Here is an 18,809-nt window from a genome sequence, read left to right as displayed (position 1 = left end):
GTGCATTTGCTCCAGTACTGTACTTAAGTACAGTTTTAAGGTATTTTTGTTTGAGTGTTTCATGCCTTCTTCTACTTCTACTCCACTACATTACAAAGGGAAATGTTGTATTTTTTACCCCACTAGGCCTACATTTATTTGACAGCTATAGTTTCTATTTTTTTTTTAGGTTCAGATTTGACACATTCTATGATATGTTTAAATTTCTGATCATTCGTTTCAAATTATGAGTTCCTCAACCTCAATACCTCGATACTACAGTTTGATTATGACACTTCTGTACTTTAAAAAATACATTTGTACAATTTTATTGCAGAACTTGTTTACATTGTTTAGTATTACTACTTTTAAAGCATCTTAATACTGCTCTCACCCCTATAACGTGATGTGTTCAGTCAGTGTCAAGTTATTTACTACTAGAACTAAAATCTTAAAAAGTCACACAAATTAACCATTAGTGAGTGTATTTTACAATAACGTGTTGTGATCCAACAGTACATTAATGTGCAACAAGAATCCTTAGTATCTTAAGGTAGCCTGTGACAGTGTGTTGATATGGCGACTGGCATACCCACGTGTACAGTGAATAATTAAAATAAAAACAATAAGGTATTAAAGGCCAATTAAACTGAATCATAGGTTATGCATGCTCTAAACATGTAGGTTGTAATAGCTCACAACAGTCCCAGGCTATGACTGCTTAATTACTGTGAATTGGCCGAACTGATCAATTAATCCACATCATCTGACTCCTTGTAACATAATGTGGGGCCTAGCCCGAAAAAAACAACTTCTATTTCCTCTTCATGACGACAGGAACACAACTAGCATGCGTGGTAGAGCCGAGGGGCTGAGCCGCTCAGCGCGTCCTGCAGAGAGGAGATCCAGGAAACAGATACAGCTAACGTAACTGCGTCAAGCTAACGACCGACAGACCAGCTGAAAGCGAAAATAGCTACATCTACCCTCCAAAGTAAAAGCATTTAGTGGGTATCTTTCATTGTTAGCAAGATCCCCAGTCACAAAATAGCATGAAGACAGCTAATGTTCCATTGCCGTTTGTTACAGGAATGGGTCCTTCATTTCAAAGTGTCTTGTACAGCTGTTCGTTAATAACTGTTTTATTTTGAACGTTTTATTTTTTAACGTACAGCCATTCAAGTAACGTTACGTTAGCTAGCTTGACGCTGGTCCGCTAACTTATGCGTGGTCAGCCAACCGAAGTATGGGATCTTTTGACTCTCCGTTTAGGACTCGCTAACGTTAAATTATATATTTTTAAAAAATGTCGCTTCGAGTGTGAAGTTATGGTCGATATATTCGCCGTTTTTATTTGGTTGAATTATTTTTAATAACGGAAATGCGAGCCTGTGCGTAACAGCGAACTCTTCTCTGTATCCCTCATCTCCTCGACCAGCGTTAGCTGCGATGTGATTATGAATAACAGCCGTCGGGGGAAGTTTTAATTGCCATTATCACACAGCTGAATGGCCACAATAGCTCATTGTCTGCTCTTCATTGTGACGCCTGTGTGCTGTGAACCGCTTTATTATATTCGTGGCAGAAACAACCGAAGAGAGACACCGCATCCTCTGCGCTGTTAGATCACATCCTCCAACAAAAAAAAAAAAAAAATATGTCTTTCTTCAATTTTCGGAAGATATTCAAGTTGGGACCCGATAGGAAGAAGAAGCAATACGAACACGTGCACAGAGACGTTAACCCGGAGGAGATATGGGACATCATTGGGGAGCTGGGAGATGGAGCGTTTGGGAAAGTGTACAAGGTAAACACGTTGAGTTAGCTTCATGTCTTACATCCGGGGTTTTATAACCGATTTCTTGAGACATTCGCTTCCGCTTGTGTCTCATATTGTTGCATGCGGGTCATAAGATCATTAAAACATGACAGCACGGTTCCACATCCTCTAGTCTAGACCCTCAATGATGCATGCTATGACGGCTCACACTGTTCAACGTTACTGTACTTTAAACCATCGTCTGCGAATGCATACGTGCAGAAACGTGACCTTTTAAGAGATGTGTGTGGAGGCAGCTTAAAGCTCACCTATTTAAGTATGTCAAATGGTATTTCCCATATTGTGGATGTTTAAGGCAGGGGCCTGGTTGCATTGCCAAGTTGTAAGTTTGACTTTGCCATGTCATTGAGTTGCACTTGGCCTCAGTCAAACTGTTGAAGGTGTGGTTCACCACCACAGAATAAACATGGCCACACTTATGTCAAACGGCATTGTCTAAGTTGAGGACGCAGATCAACAGGAAAATAAAAGAAATCATAGAGCACGTGCCTTTTTAAAAGTCAAATGTGCTCGTACTTTGTTTATTCCTCTGACAGGTGCACAGGTGTGAATGTACATTTAGTGAAGAGGTTCGTCACCTCAGGTTACCATCAATACATAAGTGTTCATTAACCATGAGGTGGACACGATACCCGCAACACCAATACAGTGTGATGTCATGAAATATCTTTTTTTTGACAGAGTGCCAGAGACAGGTGGTTTCCTTCTGTGTTGGATTATACAGCAAACACCACCTGTAATCTCAGCTGACGCACGAGAACACTTTGAAAAGATCAACAACATGGGCTCTATTCATATACCTGCATATTTGTTTTTGCATGTCTTATGAGCTGATTAGCTAACAGTGATGAGGAGCCAGCAGACTCTTAACGTCTTCTTTAGACTCAAGTCGTAGACAAAATGTATTGACTCCCCTGTTCACTTCCCACACATGGAGGAAGGACTTGCCCTCGTCGGGGTCACGTTACTCAACATCAGACCACGTATTTCACCAGCTATTTCGCAGGCTTTCGATGGCAGGCTCATTCGGGGCGGGGTGACAAATGTGGCCAGCAATGTGTGAATCAGCGGTTCTAGAGAGTGAGAGTGAGAGAGAGAGAGGAGTCCAGAACTGTAAACATAGGTTCAACTCTGCCTTTTAATTAGTGAAGAGGCGTGCCATTCGTTTTGGACAGTTGGAGCAGGGCGTTAGATTTGTCCTTATTACAATTATCCACATTGAACTTATTCGCTCGTCTTAAAAGACCACTTAGACAAAGTGCAGGATTGTTTTATTTGTTGTATACTATCCCTCAAAAACATACGATCGCATAGAGTCGATCATACGTCACAGGTTTATACAAAGTTGATATGGTGCATGTGTATTAGTGATGACCCGTGCTAGACAGGCGTTGGCCAGTACAAAGAGAAAGAGACAGGCAGTGTGTCAGGTCACAACTGTGTAAATATAGCATGTGACACACTCTGCAGCAGTTAGTGGTAGTACTCCCTCCCTCTTCTTTTTCCTCAACTCTCCCAAGATTGTGTCTGTATCCATAGCTGGCCTTAAAATAACCTCTCAGCGACTTGTTTCACGTGTGTGGGGGTCATTTTTCCTATTAGCCTCTTTGCTACAGCCTGATCGGGATTGAAGACTTTCGGGCATGTGTTCCCAATGCAGACGAGCATTAACCATTTCCCTGTTAGATCTATTAAATCATAGATTTATTTGCTTTGATCTCTAAATTCCTGCTTCACCTGTGACCTTTCAGCAGGCGTTTCAAAGGGAAAGGACAGATTGAAGAGAGCTTTTGTTAGAGTAGGTTAGAAGATGATGGGGTCGCATTGTAAATATTTTGACTTTAAATTGTTGCTGTGGGTTTTCTACAGTACTTTTCCTTTCCAATGTATAACGACGTGTTATTATAAAGTCTCTGTGAAAGGTATTTATAGAGATATGGTCCTCTAGGTGCTACACAAGCCGTAAAGTGTTCATTGCTCTGGCTCCAAACGGCTGACGTCTTAAAGGAAACTGTGAGCGTTGATGGATGTTCCTCCATGGCCATGTAAAGCCCAGCTGGTTGTTCTGTAGTCCAGCCAGCAGGATCAGAAAAAAAACACGTTATTGAACAGCATGCTCAATTGATACGAGCCTTTGTCGTCAATGTTGCTTTTCAGGCTCAGAACAAGCAGAACGGGACCCTCGCCGCCGCCAAGGTGATCGACACAAAGACGGAGGATGAATTAGAAGATTACATGGTCGAGATTGAAATTCTGGCCTCCTGCGACCACCATCACATCGTCAAACTGCTGGACGCGTTCTATTTTGAAGGCAAACTATGGGTGAGTAAGCAAAGTGCCTGACTCGGTGAACTGGTTTTGATTTGAAGCCAAGAAGACACCGAGGCAGTGAACCAGTCACGCACGGAGACGCACAAACTTCACCACGAGCCACTATTCGTTTTGCCATTTCTCAAAGGACTCTTATATCATTCGATTAAGGGACGATAGCGGCGCGACTTTTTTCAGGCAAATGCTCTAAACACATTATTTCACTGTGAGTCGCAGTGCACTTTTAATACGCGGTCAGGAGATCTCGTTCTGTGTGCGGTAAGAGGCCCCCGAGCAATTAGGTCCTGGCGGGTGGTGTCATGTGACCGCCCCTTGTGGACCGGCCACATCTATTGGAAGATAATGGAGTGGTGCTGGTGGCTGGAGAAAGTGCCTGAATAATTCAGAGCAGCATGCAGGTTGTCCCTCCGGCCCCCGTCCGTCTATAAGCAGCATGATGAATGTGTAACTGCTTCTGCTCGGCACACGTTGGGGTGTTAAGTTAAGAGGATTTATTCGCATGCATGATGTTCAATTTAACCTGAGATTAAGATAATCAGAATCAATGTAAACGAGGGATTTCCATGGAGCGATGAATTGTTATGCGAAACAGGAACAAGCACTTGGTTTCTCCTCTTTGTTCGAGTCCCTCAATAGAAGGCGGAGCCCGGTTGTAGCTTTGATTGATTTTTTTTTTTCTTTCTATCATTTGATACCAAGAGCTGTCAATTAACTGGTGCCAATAAATATGAAGTGGTTGTCGGTTACATTACATCTGCTTTTACAACTGAGAACAGGAGCTGGAGTTTTACATCTCTGTAACAGTATCAGGGAACGGTGTTATGTTCATCTAATGCACTTCACACAGTTCACTAAAGTGGTTGAATCCATAGTTCTCTTATTAGGTGATTTGAGGAAATCATTTTTCATCAGTATGTACGAGTCTTATGTAGACACTCGCACAAAGCATTTGCACCCTGAAGGATAAGAGTTTATTTTGTAGAAATGCGCTGACCGCCCAGTCCCCGTCTCCAGCTCGCAACGAGAACCTTTTGCTGATATTTCGACCCGGCAACGATCGAAACTTAAAGATTGTCCTGAAATGGAAAAAGATACGTCTTCACAGGATGCTCAGTGTAGCGTCTGATCGATTAGCTTCTTGGAATGTCTGACAGCGTAATCAATAACATAGAAATATATTTCCTATAAAGTAGGGCTCGACAATAATTCATTATGATCATTTATTGTCTTGAATCATATATGGAGATCTCGTGATTACATCGTCATTATACATTAATAATAACAAGCACGTGCTACTCAAAAATCTGATCAAGCTCAGTAAAAGTAAAAAACTATTAATTGAATTACTCTTTGTTTGTGTGAATGCATGTAAACATAGTCAGTGCATAGCTGGAATATTTCTACTTTTTTTCTTTATAGTTTCCCTTAAAAATGTGTTGTTCATTTTGCACTAAAGTTCTTGATAAAATAAGAAATTACAACAATAGGCTTAACCATGTGGTTATTTCATGTAGACTATTTATTGATCTACCAGATAACATGCTGTATCATGTATATGTATTGTTATCTGGATATGAAATGACCTATATGGTGATCCCAGCTCTGCTATAAAGGGCCTGATGTTCACCTACCTTGGACAGCACAAGTTCCTCCATTAAGCAACTTCTGAGCTATGAGAGACGTTGGATTGGGGGCCCATTGCCTTAAAGTAAACCTGACTCATTGTTCCGATTTGTTTCTCCCTTTCAGATTCTGATAGAGTTCTGTGCTGGTGGTGCCGTGGATGCCATCATGCTGGGTAAGTCCCTCATTTATTGCAGGAAACAGAAAAAAAACACTATAAAGTTCTGGAGCTTTTTCGTTGCTCCATCCTCAATGCCAACTCTTTTTTTTTTTTTTGTTATTCCATCCAGAAACCTCCTCTGTGGGATTTCTTCCCTCTCCGTAGTTGCAAGGGCCATTCCAACTGTGCAATTATTGTAGCTCAGGTTTCAAGGAGTGGTTAGTCCACTTCTAATGCCTGCAGCTTCTCCTTCTTATTTTAAAGCTTGTAGAAACACCTCGCCACTCTCTCTTACATGTGAATTACGAAGAGGCTTCCAGTTAATTCACTTCGCTGCTGGATGTTGATGCTCTGTGGTCTGACTCAACTAGAACAAATCCCTTCCCCCAGATTTATTCAGTCAGACATGCCGGCTGGTGTCAAAATCGCCAGCCTGTGTTCGTGAAGGCGGATCACAAAGACTGCATTTACCATAACCGTAATCGCTGATGAATTTATTGTGTGCACGTTTATCCACAGAACTCGAGAGGCCCCTGACGGAGCCCCAGATCCGGGTGGTGTGCCGCCAGACCCTGGAGGCCTTGTCTTACCTCCACGAGAACAAAGTCATCCACAGAGACTTGAAAGCCGGGAACATCCTCCTCTCTTTGGATGGAGAAGTGAAACTGGGTAACCGTCCTAATATTTCTCTAAACGTGAAGGGATTATTCACTCGTGTTCCAGCTAAGCACACATTAAGGTACTTGCTCAGCTGATTCATTGCTGAGTTCAGTCTCAGATGTCCTTGGTGGCCACTCTGGATCCGAATCTTCCTGCAGGACCGACACTAAAAGGCTTAAAAGGCTAATTAGTAAAGTCCATTGTGGATCCCTTTGCCATCAGTGCTGTGGCAAACAGCTGAGCTATGTGACTTTTGGGATAATAGTGCACGGGCCTGTGTATACAAACGATAACACTGGAGTGAGTCATTCATGCAGTGTCAAGTACAAAAAAGAAGTTACAAAACAAAATGACTGTATTTTGTATATACCGCTTATGTACTGGAGTTGGTGATACATTGAGCTTGTTACATAATATATTCCAGAAGTAAACGTATTCATTTTGCTGCTCATGTCCATAGCTGCCTGATGATTCATCTTCTGTAGGCAGAGGGTCATGGCAGAGCCTGGCAAACAATAATTATCAAGCAGTCACCAGGGACTTAATGATAGATCTGTCTTTCCCTGTAATGTGTGTGTACTGTAAGTGATGGGGGGGGGGGGCAGCCTGAGACTGTTTCACAGGTAACAGAACCGCTGAGAGTGATAATGAGAATGGGAGATTGAGGTTTTTCTTCCTACTTACGGGGTTAGAAATGCCGTACATGTTATTTTATATCGTCTATGGATTCACTGTTTAACACAAAGTGTTATACAGTTTAAAAATAATCATAATTCCTTTCTACTTTCAGCTGACTTTGGGGTGTCTGCTAAAAATACCAAGACGTTCCAGAGAAGAGATTCTTTCATCGGCACTCCGTATTGGTGAGTCATTCAGCCGGCACACAAGAGAGCATTTTCCCCCTTTTCCATCCGAGCGTGTCTCAGAGCTCTGACTTTTCTTTGCTGCGGCACAAAAAGCTGTCATGGAATGTGGAAACGGAAAAGGCCCCATTCAGCAATTTAGAGACACAGTGTTGGATGACCTCAGCTTTAAATACTGAATAGGCTTCCTATCTTTCAAATCCCTGACCGACATACATGCTTTGTTATTGTCTTTTTACCCCTTGAAGAGTGAAGAGAATTGACCGTCTGGGATCAGGAAGATATCAAAAAAACACACTCGCAGTCCAAAATTTGCTCCATGCTAATTGCAAACACCACGGTCTTCTAATTTTGCAGGATGGCCCCAGAGGTGGTGATGTGCGAAACGTCCAAGGACCGTCCGTACGACTACAAGGCCGACATCTGGTCCCTGGGAGTGACCCTGATAGAGGTGGCACAGATTGAGCCACCCAACCACGAGATGAATCCCATGAGAGTGCTGCTGAAAATAGCCAAGGCCGAGCCGCCCACACTCATGCATCCCTCTCGCTGGTGAGACGGAGCGCCGGTGATGACTAGAGATGTGGCACCGGAATGTTTCCGGATTGGCGATAAGGATGCGTTGACTGTTAAATGTGTCAAAGCTTAGTGGTTCGTTATTGCTTAACTGAATGGCCACGGGGGGGGGGGGGGCGGGATGGTATTTAATTGTATTTCGCAAAGCAGCGCCCAGGGACACTTACTTTGCTCCATGGCCAACAGACTGATTCTGTTCTATTTATTCCTCAAAGGTCACCAGAATTTAACGACTTTCTGCGGAGAGCGCTTGATAAGAATGTGGACAATAGGTGGGGCACGCTACAGCTTCTACAGGTGAGCTGCTACCTCACATTACGCAAACATCTACTCAGCCTACTATACAGCCCAAAGAACGCATGCACACTCTAATAGTCATCTGTTTTTCTGTTTGTTCTGATATGTGACTCGACAGTTTATGAAGGATGAAGATGTGTATTTCTTGTGTTCCTGTCCATTTCTGTAGCATCCTTTTGTCACCAGTGTAACCGATAGCAGACCGCTCAGAGAGCTCATAGCTGAAGCCAAAGCTGAAGTCACAGAGGAGATCGAGGATAGCAAAGAGGAGGAGGAGGAGGAAGAGCCTGACACACCTTTGGTTTGTAGCTTTATTAGGTGTATGTATATACCAAGCGTAATAGCACTCAACACAATATATTTTAAGTGACGTATGAGACGTTGATATCCTCATGAAAGACATATTGTTATTTTTCTATCTGTTGGCTCAGGCGGCTCCTGGGCACAAGCGAGCGCCGTCAGATGGCAGTGTGGCCAGCTCAGAGGATGACAAAGTCCCACCAACTCCCTCCACGCTGGAGTCTGTGACAGAAAAGACGGAGGCCGAGCCTGCTGAGGACCGGATCAGTGATAAGCTCTCTGATGAAGGACTTGGAACAAGTGAGGTAGACAAGACCGAGGAGGAGAAACTCAACGAGGTGTCTGACGCCAGTAATGAAGACCTGGCCTCTGGGTTAGTGGAGCCCACCAAGGACGTATCCTCACAAGGTCCTACAGAGCCTACTAGACCAGAAGATGGTCACGCTGAAGAGATTCCTGCTGAGCCTGCAGTGTCACAGCCAGAAGGACCTGGAGATACAGTGGACTCCCAAGAGCTTGTAAGAGATGTTCAAGAAGCAGAGGAGGAACAGAAGGAGACACAAGGAGAGAAAGCAGAGGATGAAGTTATAGAAGTAGAAAAAGAGCCTGAGGAGGTGATAGTAGAAGAAGAAGAAGAAAAAGATGCTGCTACAGAAAAATCCAGAGACTCCCAGGAGCAAGCTGAAGATGCCCCAGAAGAACCAGAACCAGTCTCCATACCAGGGGAAGTGGCTCAGGCAGAAGAAGAAAGCAAAGAGGCAGATGAGACACCTCAGCATAATGTGACAGAAGACAGAATAGACGACTCTGCTAATGGCACAGATGTAAATATAGACACGCAGAATATAGAATCAAATGTAGTGGACACAAAGATAAATGGAGACACTGACACAAAGTTGGGCGTGGATGAGTCCTCTGCTGTGGTTCTGTCAGAGAAAGAGGCCAAAGAGAGTCAGCCAGAGGATGAACAAGAGAGTCGGACCGAGGCGGAGGTTGATCTGGAGGAACAGGCCCCAACTGAATCCACAAAGGGAGTCAGCGATGAAGCCAAAGTCTCCTCGGAGGACTCAGAACAAGTGGTCCCATGTAAAGATGTGAAGGAAGATGAGGAGAACGCTCCTCGCGCAGATGAGAGCACTTCCCAAGACGCCGTCTCCGTACCAGAGAGTGAAACGGATTCCGAAAGCAAGATGGAGCATGGAAGCCCTGCTGTGATCAAGCCAGACTTGGAGAAGGACTCTGACTCTGGAAGCAGCTCTGCTGCTGATAGCAGCAGCCTTGACCTCAATCTGTCCATCTCCAGCTTCCTGTCAAAGAGTAAAGAAGGGGGCTCTGTGTCTATGCAGGTAATAGAATGTGTGCGTCACTTACAACCTCAATTGTTAAATTGTCAACACTTTTTCGGTTAAATTTGAGCCCTGTTTTATTTGTAGGAGTCAAGACGTCAGAAGAAGACTCTGAAGAAGACTCGTAAGTTCATGGTGGATGGCGTTGAGGTCAGTGTGACGACATCAAAGATAGTGACCGATAACGACACCAAGAGCGAAGAGATGAGGTTCCTGAGGTACGTTTATACCCTCCTGCTGCTCTAAATGTGTGACACGGCCTATTTAACATGGCCGCCTTAAATAGTTCTTGTTCATTTCACAACTCCCACGCAGTTTTACAAATGCCAGATGGGTTATCTCCTGTGATGAATGCCGGAGTATGTTACTGTCATCTCCTGTGTTGCCTTTTAAAGACATGAGACGTGCTGCTCCGAGTGTTTACACAAATGCTGTTTGATGTTTGGTTCATGGCCTTTTGTCAGAAATTCAGAGCGTGTATCAATTTAACAACTAATTCAAAGATGACGAGGCCAGGACCATCAAATCTAACATTGCAATCAATCTTAAATCGCATACAATAAAAAGATAAGCGATAATGAAACAAACCATAAAAACCCATCTAAGAAATGAAAAAGGAAATTTGTTTTTTCTGAACAAAATCCTAAATATCAATAACATTAGCTCATTTCAGATGAGTAAGTCTGGTGGCCCCTCACCACAATGTCGGTGTTGTTTCCTCAGGCGGCAGGAGCTGAGAGAGCTGCGCCTCCTGCAGAAAGAGGAGCACAGGGCCCAGCAGCAGCTGAGCAACAAGCTGCAGCAGCAGAGAGAGCAGATCTTCCGCCGCTTTGAACAGGAAACTGCTGTGAGTCACTGTGTTCGTACCGCAGTGGTGTGATGTGTTATTTTGCTATTTGGCCAACTCCTAGGTAACAAGCTGCTTCAGCTCAGTCCGATTTAGATTTAAGGACGTAGCTAGACACCAGTCTGTCTCCATCACTTGCTGTAGCATTTACTCGTTTAGCATTTCTATTGTGTGCAAATTTGGTGATGATCACAAAATTCAAAAATTCAAAATTGAGTCTGTCATACTGTCTTAAAGCCGAGTTAAAATGAAGCCATACAGATGTGTTTTACACTTAATTTCCCCCCCCCTCCTTTCTGCTGAATTCTGTCCGCGCAGGCGAAGAAGCGTCAATATGACCAAGAAGTGGAGAACCTCGAGAAGAAGCAGAAGCAGACCATCGAGCGACTGGAACAGGACCACACCAGCCGGCTCCGAGACGAAGCCAAGCGCATCAAAGCGGATCAAGACAAGGAGCTCTCCAAGTTCCAAAACATGCTGAAGAACCGGAAGAAGGAGGTACTGTGGCGCACGGCTGCTTCTGCATGGACGGGCCTTTAGTGGGCTGATCGGCTCCCAGCTAGGTGGGGGCCGGGGGGGAGCTTGGGGTGGTAATCATTTGCATGTCATAGATCCGAGCTGTTTAATGGTGCATGTGTTTAACGACTCAGCCGGTGGCATACTTGGCTGTGTCCCATTAATCCTGAGGGAGGGGTGTGCCTTCGCTGTTTTTGTACTGTACGTGTCTGTGCGGTCCTTCTCCTCGATGCTGCTAGCTCCATGTTGCTGTATCCATTATTCATCTGCCCCGAGGCTTCCGGTTGCCTCCTAAGCAGCACTGAGCTACTCGAGTCTTTAGAGAACTATTTAGTGAACTATTAAATAAAAAGTTCAGTCTCAGGTTAAACATTTACCTTATCGTGCTGCCTCGAAATGCTTCTTTTGGGTGTTCTGGGTGTGCTTGCAGTTTTTTGTATTTTGCAGCTTTCTTTTCATGGCGTCAGTGCCGATTGGCAGCCATTGTGCATTAATGATGCCTGCTGGTGGTCGTGCTGCTCGCAATTTGCTGTCTGGGCCACTTAAAATATAATTTACTGTCGTTAAAAATAGTATTGCAGGTTGGCTTAAAGTGGTTGCTTCTCAGCTTTGTACTTTGTTGTGGTTGTTCAGCTGAAGATATATTATTAGCTATTGATAAAATGAACACATTTTATACTTCTTTTTTGCAATGTTGTGCTCTGTATTCAAGATGTACTGTTATTGTGTATTTCACTAACCATGTCTCTTGTATGAATGTGTTGCGGTGGCTTTGGTCATGGGATGGCCGACTTTTGAAGATCTTGAAGAGTGGTGTTGGTTTTGGGGAAATGATAACCGCCTTGCATCCGAGTAACTGATATGGAATCATCTTTAACATACACAGTATACTGTCACTGCAACACAGATTGTTAAAGTATAAACAAGTACATAAAAACAGAAATAAGTAGACTCCAGTAAATAGAACGGAAGACACAGGTTTGCAACCGAGTGGTGTGCGCCTTTATTCTGCAATAACGCTAAATAATAAGCAACCTCGACAAAAGCAAGTGTAGGTGGTGCTACTCTAATGTACCCACACACACAGATGGGTGCACCACACAGTGCTAGCTGGTTTAGTTTAGCCACCAGATTGGCTAATAGAGTCGCATTAAGAGAGATGACATTCAGAGGTAGTAGTCTCTGATGATTCCACATCAGTTGCTCTTATTTAATCTCTGGAGGCAAAATAATCATCTTGATGACTGAGGGACTTAATTGAATGCAAAGTAATACCGGGCCAGCTGTTTGCGATTAACATCTGCCGTGTACCAGTTCAATTCTTCTTTTGACAACCTCATGTCTTCGACTCTTGACTCAGTTCAAACTTCCGGTTCTGACGTGCTACTAATCAAAAAAAAAAGACTCAACGGCTAGTTCAGAGGAACATAATCACGCATGCTGACTTTGGATCAGTCGGTGGCTGGGTTCAGTATCTCTCCTCTCAAAGTGGGCATGTCTTCTACTGTTGTTTGCAAGCTTTGTTAGATTTTCAGAATACCACAGCATCAACCAGTTTCTGCACACACACTGTAGGTCCAACAGGAAGTCGGACAGTCACCCAAACATTTGAGAACAGCGCTCATGAAACGCATAAAGGAGGATCTATCGCTCCTTAAGACTGCAGAGGTAAACCGTCACCGGCTGTCTCCTCCTCTGTGAAAGGTTTCTCTCTCTCTCTCTCTCTCTCTCTCCTTCTCCCGACCTCTCTACAACCCGATTCATTCTTGTGAAGTATTCACATGAACACAGGAATCACGCTGTCCATACGCTATGTTTGAGTCCATATGTGGCTGTAAGAAGCCGTTACGGGGAAAGAGTCCCATTAATGGGCAGCACTGTTTTATGACTACTTTGGATTCACTCAATTGTTGCGTGTTTAAAGTGACAAAGATTCTTCCATGTTGTCATTTTATGTTTCTTTAGTCCACTTTGATAGTCAAATGAATATCTTAGGGAATGAATTGTTGGTCACACAAAACACACATTTAGGCTTTTAATTTCTGATATTTATCGTCCAAATGAATAATCTATAATGAAAGTAATTGTTAGTTGCAGCCCTAATAAACGTATACTCTGATAGACTTGATCCTTTAAATGAATCCCCACAACAGAACCAAAAATGTCCGTCCTTCACCTTTTCTCCTGAGATCACTTATGTAGAAATTACGGTTATCAGTGGTGCTACAAAAATGATGATAATGATTCATAAGTGTCCACTCTCAGTTTGCTATTCACCACAGAGTACCGCTGAGTGTTTAACATGTAGTGAATTAATTAACAAGCGAGCGATAGACGTCTGTACTGAAAGCCCTTTTCCATCTTTCATGAATCAAACACGAGTCATGTGGACAAAGGCCTTCTTTTCCTTTGAAAGGGAACACATAGACACTCCATGAGCCAGTCGCATGGACAGTAACAAAACTGCTTTTTATTATTTCATTTTATTTTATTTTTTTGCAAGTTGGATGAAGCTCAAGTGCCGCTTTTCAAGCATGAGTAGAGTATTAATAACTTCTTAATTAACTCCCTCCTAACATTTAGCCAGAACTGTGCTGTGCGCCTTAAACTCACCGAAACTCCCAACGGGGAAAAATCTCTTACCTAACTTCAGAATCAGCGTGTGTGTGTGTGTGTGTGTGTGTGTGTGTGTGTGTGTTCGCTGGTACATGTGTGTGTGTGTGTGTGTGTGTGTGAGATCCTCAGCCTAATATCTGTCCCTGATCAGGATGAGTGCGCTGTGTGCTCTCCTCCACAGGCAGTGGCCCAGGTTATGATTCAGTCTTTTCAGTTGTCCTCATGCGCACTCTTCAACGCTCAGATGCAGGATGTAAGTTCCCTTCCCCCCACACACCCTTCCTCTACGCCCTGTTTCTATCCATCTCTGGCCCATACTTAGATGTAGTGACAGGTTATAGTCTGTGATGGTTCCGTTTTAAGAACGACACATGTAAGCATGGGCGGTGTGTTTTGTTTCTTAGTGTTCCCATCCCTGTGTTTGTGCGGTGGTTCTCTCTCTCTCTCTCTCTCTCTCTCTCTCTCTCTCTCTCTCTCTCTCTCTCTCTCTCTCTCTCTCTCTCTCTCTCTCTCTCTCTCTCTCTCTCCTGCTCAGTATTCACAAATGTTCAACATCCAGTCCGTGTACTTTATGTGGGATTTGTATTGTATTACACCGTTACGTGGAGTAAACGGTGCTCTCTCCCAGCGGCGGTGTAGTCGCTGATCCTCTTCCTGTCTGGATGTTTGTCTCCGTCAGCCGAGGTCCAAATAGAGACCGACGGCCTCAGTTACAAGATGGATGGAGAAGTCACTGGTTTTGTGCGTTATTTGGTTACAATATCAAATTTGAACCGTCCGTATTTGGAGTCAGCAGCATAATAATATCTATTGTAGGTTCTTTTAATGAATTACACCTCATGATAGTGAATAACAGTATATAACAAACGCTAGATAGACCAAATCTTTTATTTTGTATTATGCGTAAAGCAAATGTAATGAATAGATCATTCTGGCTGCTGATGTAATGAGTCATGCATAACGTAGGCTGAGCTGTGGACGTCAATGTCGATGTTGTCTCACATCAAACAGTGAATCTGTGTCTTTACCGAACCGTTAACTTTTCTCTCTCTCTTCACCTCCATTGTGGATCGTTGCCATCCATGACCTCTGAGTGTCTCCTCTACTGACCCAGTTGATGATGTGACATCTTAGTGCTTCCGTGTTGTTCTGAACTTTTAAGTGGATGTCATTTAGTTTCAGGCCGTTTTGATACTCCAGACACAGTTTTTGTGTTGTGCTCTTCTCTTTGGTGCTCTTTGCTGTCCCTCTGTACGCTCATCTTGGCCTCCTCTCACGGCTCCTCTTCTCTCTCTCAGGAGCAAGAGTTCCTACAGAAGCAGCAGCAAGAGCTGGACGGAGCTCTGAAGAAAATCATCCAGCAGCATAAACTGGAGATCACCACTATTGAGAAAGACTGCTTGAACCACAAGCAGCAGCTGATGAGAGGTAGGAGACAAAATCGGCGCATATTTACATGACTTCTAAAGACCTTTTTGAAGCATACCATCGTTGTTTTGCTTCCCCGAGCGACGCAGCTATTCATAGGGAATATCACACTGTCCTCATTTTTGTCCCGAGTTCTTATCGTTGCGTAGTAAAGCTGGAGAAATGGTTTCGTTTAAAGCATGCGGTTGTCGTTCATGTGCTGGTGAGAGAAACACGGCGACGCTTCTGGTTCTGATTTCCTCTCAACACATCTGAAGGCACCACGTCAGCGGACTTTTGGTTTTAATCGGTGCATTTCTATTAAATTTGACAAATGATGTGACAGATTAACTCTCAGGTGACCAGCTGAGCTCAAACATCCTGTGTAGGTTTCAAGTAACGTAACAGACAGACCGAATAGAAGTGTTTAAATACCGACTGTGACATGCAGACGTGTTGCAGCTCGTCCAACTTAGTGACCGTGTTTCCCGTCCGTCTTGGTTTCATCGCTCCAATCGTCACCAGCTAACATGTACCTCACACGTACGTGGCCTCATGGGATGTTTTTGCATGCTCACGTGTGTTTGTGTGTGTGTGTGTGTGTGTGTGTGTGTGTGTGTGTGTGTGTGTGTGTGTGTTTTGTAGCTCGGGAGGCGGCCATGTGGGAGTTGGAGGAGCGCCACCTGCAGGAGAAGCACCAGCAGCTGAAGCAGCAGCTGAAGGACCAGTACTTCATGCAGAGACACCAGCTGCTGAAGAGGCATGAGAAAGTAAGAGCTGGGACAGAAGTCCACTCAGAGTAAAGTCGTATTTTAAATAGTGCTTCTGAACTCAAAGCGGCGTGCGTGTGTGTGTCTGTGTGTGTGCGCGTGTGTGTGTGTTTTTATAGGAGATGGAGCAGATGCACCGCTACAACCAGCGGTTGGTTGAGGAGATGAAGAACAAACAGACTCAGGAGAGGGTTCGTCTGCCCAAGATTCAGCGCAGCGAGGCCAAAACCCGCATGGCCATGTTCAAGAAGAGCATCCGCATCACCGCCACCGCAGCCGTGACGCCCGAGCAGGAGAGAGAGCGGATAAAGCAGGTGACGACACTGTGGACTCACGCTGCTGCTGTTATTTTACAAAAATAGGGTGTTACCAAAATGTATGTTTTTTGGCCTTGCAATCAGTGTAGTACATGTTTGAAATGGACCGCTCTATGGCCGAGTCCCTCACTTGTCCTTTCAATAGCTCTATGTGCCTGCAGCACGAGCAGATAACCTTTCAAAACACAACTTTTCTGTGAAAAAGACAAATCAATGAGTAGCTTTATTTGGTTTGGAGGTGCTGTTACAGTCGTGTTCTTTGTGCCTGCGTGGTCCAGTTTGCGTCTCAGGAAGACAAGAGGCAGAAGAACGAGAGGCTCCATCAACACCAGAAACACGAGAACCAGATGAGGGATCTGCAGCTGCAGTGTGAGTCAAACATCAGGGAGCTGCAGCAGCTACAGGTGAGCGCACAACACACACACACACACACACACACACACACACACAGCATGGAGCTTGCATTGTCATCTATGAGCACACTCTTTAATACCTAGATCTATAAAAGGATAATTAGAGAAAAAAGTGTGAGGAAAGAAGTCAAATAAGAGGAAATGAGTTTTGATCTCAGCACATTTATCCTGAAGCGACATGCGTTGACCCACATTTTCTTTCAGAATGAGAAATGCCACCTTCTGATCGAACATGAGACCCAAAAGCTGAAGGAGCTGGACGAGGAGCACAGCCAAGAGATAAAGGAGTGGAGAGAGAAGCTAAGACCCAGGAAGAAGGTATATTTAACATCCATGTACTCTTTGACGTAAGACTGTCTGTCTCTTACTGACTCCATCTACAGTCGGGAGTAAGAATGTCTCCGATTGTCTGGTTTGTTTGTGATATAATCGTCTCAGTGGTCGACTCAGTTTTGTTTGTATCTGCTGCCCCCCGCAGGCGCTGGAGGAGGAGTTCACGCGGAAGCTCCAGGAGCAGGAGGTCTTCTTCAAGATGAGCGGCGAATCCGAATGCCTTAACCCCAGCACCCAGAGTCGAGTCTCCAAATTCTACCCCATCCCAAACCTGCACAACTCTGGTTTATAGCCCCCGTCCGTCCGTCTGTGCTACAAAGCGGACTCCCGGACAGACTCTGCCTGGTGGAGCGACATGACTTCTCTCGACCGTTACCGATAAAAATGTCTTCACCGCTTTGATTCCCTCGTTCGTGAGCATGACGTGCCTACACACCGTTCCCTCACGTAAATCAAGTCTTTCTCCGCTATTTGAGAAATGTCCAATGATAATAATATGCACTTTTCTGAGCATGTTCAAATTTTAAAAGCCTGCAGTTGGTGGCAAAGGCCAATCAGATTATTGTATTGAATGAACTCCAGTGCCTCGTATGTTCACAGTAAATACGGTCTGTACGGTGAGTAGTTCTGAGTTATGGCTGAGTCAGAAACAGCAACGCGTTGGGATCATAAGGCTGTGAGTTCAAATTTAAAGGAACGTACCGTGTTGTAAATGATGCGCTGAGTGAATTGTTACGTGTGTACCTACATATGCTGTTTAATCAGATACTGTGCTTGCCATGAGGGTTCTTACAACTTGATTTCAATGCTTATTCCCACATAGTTAGACACAGAGCTGACCTGTTACTTCCTGGAGAATGATGGAATACATAATATATGAAAACTAAAAGGAATGTAAAGCTGTTTATTTGCACACATGAGCTAAAGAATGCATATGCAGTAGTAAAGCTGTCGATGTATTTTGACAGTGAGTCACCTTTGTCTCACACAAGCAACTCCAAATTGACAGAATTGTCTTTTCTTTTCTTTTTTTAACTTTTACTTATAATTTTACTCTTTTTCAAATATGCCCTTTAGTATTTTATGATCTAGTTTTCTAAACCTGTATTCCTGAACTATCGATGCTGTGGTTGCTCTTGTCTGCGAGCCTCTCGCTCTGGAGACCAGTGTTGTGTGAAAGGTAAAGCGCTTCAATGTGTGAGACGACGTCCTTCGCTGTATTTTTGGGAGCAAAAGTATTAATGGTTCACAAAAAGAGATTTTAAGACACCCGATTCGTTTATTTTGTCGCTGCATATCATCGCTGCATGTTATAGTTTCTGTATGCTGACATTGACGAGTGTTTTGTCATGAATGCTGGGTTTTTATTGGGGTTGTTTGGAGATTGTCTTGTGAATTACACCAAATGCCCCGTAGATTTCAAATATATTTTTTATTTTTGCTTAAGTTACAGCATTTCGATAAGTTGTCATTCTACCACATTGAACATTCTTGCGATGTTGGATCAAATGTATTTAAAGTGTCTTTATAAATTGACTTTTCTTTAGTTGTAAATAAAATATTGACCGTTTGGCCTTTTTTTTTTTAAATGTCTGGAAACACCTCGAGTGAAGAT

The 18,809-nt window shown here is 43.8% G+C and overlaps 1 protein-coding gene across 4 annotated transcripts; it reads left to right on the top strand.

The window, feature by feature from the left end:
• Positions 1-1,205: 1,205 nt before the first annotated feature.
• Positions 1,206-18,764, top strand: slka (STE20-like kinase a). Of its 4 annotated transcripts, XM_079168476.1 has the most exons (20): positions 1,206-1,786; positions 3,977-4,141; positions 5,900-5,948; positions 6,453-6,602; positions 7,384-7,456; positions 7,814-8,008; positions 8,248-8,329; positions 8,499-8,630; positions 8,761-9,975; positions 10,063-10,193; positions 10,699-10,822; positions 11,141-11,320; positions 12,914-13,006; positions 14,136-14,207; positions 15,253-15,382; positions 16,007-16,131; positions 16,251-16,445; positions 16,727-16,852; positions 17,066-17,179; positions 17,340-18,764. In XM_079168476.1, exons 1-20 carry the CDS (start codon positions 1,637-1,639, stop codon positions 17,484-17,486), a joined length of 3,648 nt encoding a protein of 1,215 aa, XP_079024602.1. In that variant the 5' UTR covers positions 1,206-1,636; the 3' UTR covers positions 17,487-18,764. The 4 variants fall into 4 exon arrangements, with proteins under 4 accessions (XP_079024602.1, XP_079024604.1, XP_079024603.1 ...); XM_079168478.1 differs by lacking the exon at positions 12,914-13,006; XM_079168477.1 differs by lacking the exon at positions 14,136-14,207.
• Positions 18,765-18,809: the final 45 nt, after the last annotated feature.

The sequence above is a fragment of the Pholis gunnellus genome (genome assembly GCF_910591455.1).
Source record: "Pholis gunnellus genome assembly, chromosome: 11".
Classification (NCBI taxonomy): Eukaryota; Metazoa; Chordata; class Actinopteri; order Perciformes; family Pholidae; genus Pholis; species Pholis gunnellus.
This window is presented reverse-complemented; position numbering and strand designations above follow the sequence as displayed.

What these genes read in the sequence shown, in the direction of transcription:
- slka (XM_079168476.1), top strand. Translation starts at nt 1,637, where the DNA reads ATGTCTTTCTTCAATTTTCGGAAGATATTCAAGTTGGGACCCGATAGG. An exon ending in GGGGCTCTGTGTCTATGCAG is followed by an intron (nt 9,976 to 10,062) that starts GTAATAGAATGT and finishes TTTTATTTGTAG; the next exon opens with GAGTCAAGACGTCAGAAGAA. An exon ending in GGGAGCTGCAGCAGCTACAG is followed by an intron (nt 16,853 to 17,065) that starts GTGAGCGCACAA and finishes ATTTTCTTTCAG; the next exon opens with AATGAGAAATGCCACCTTCT.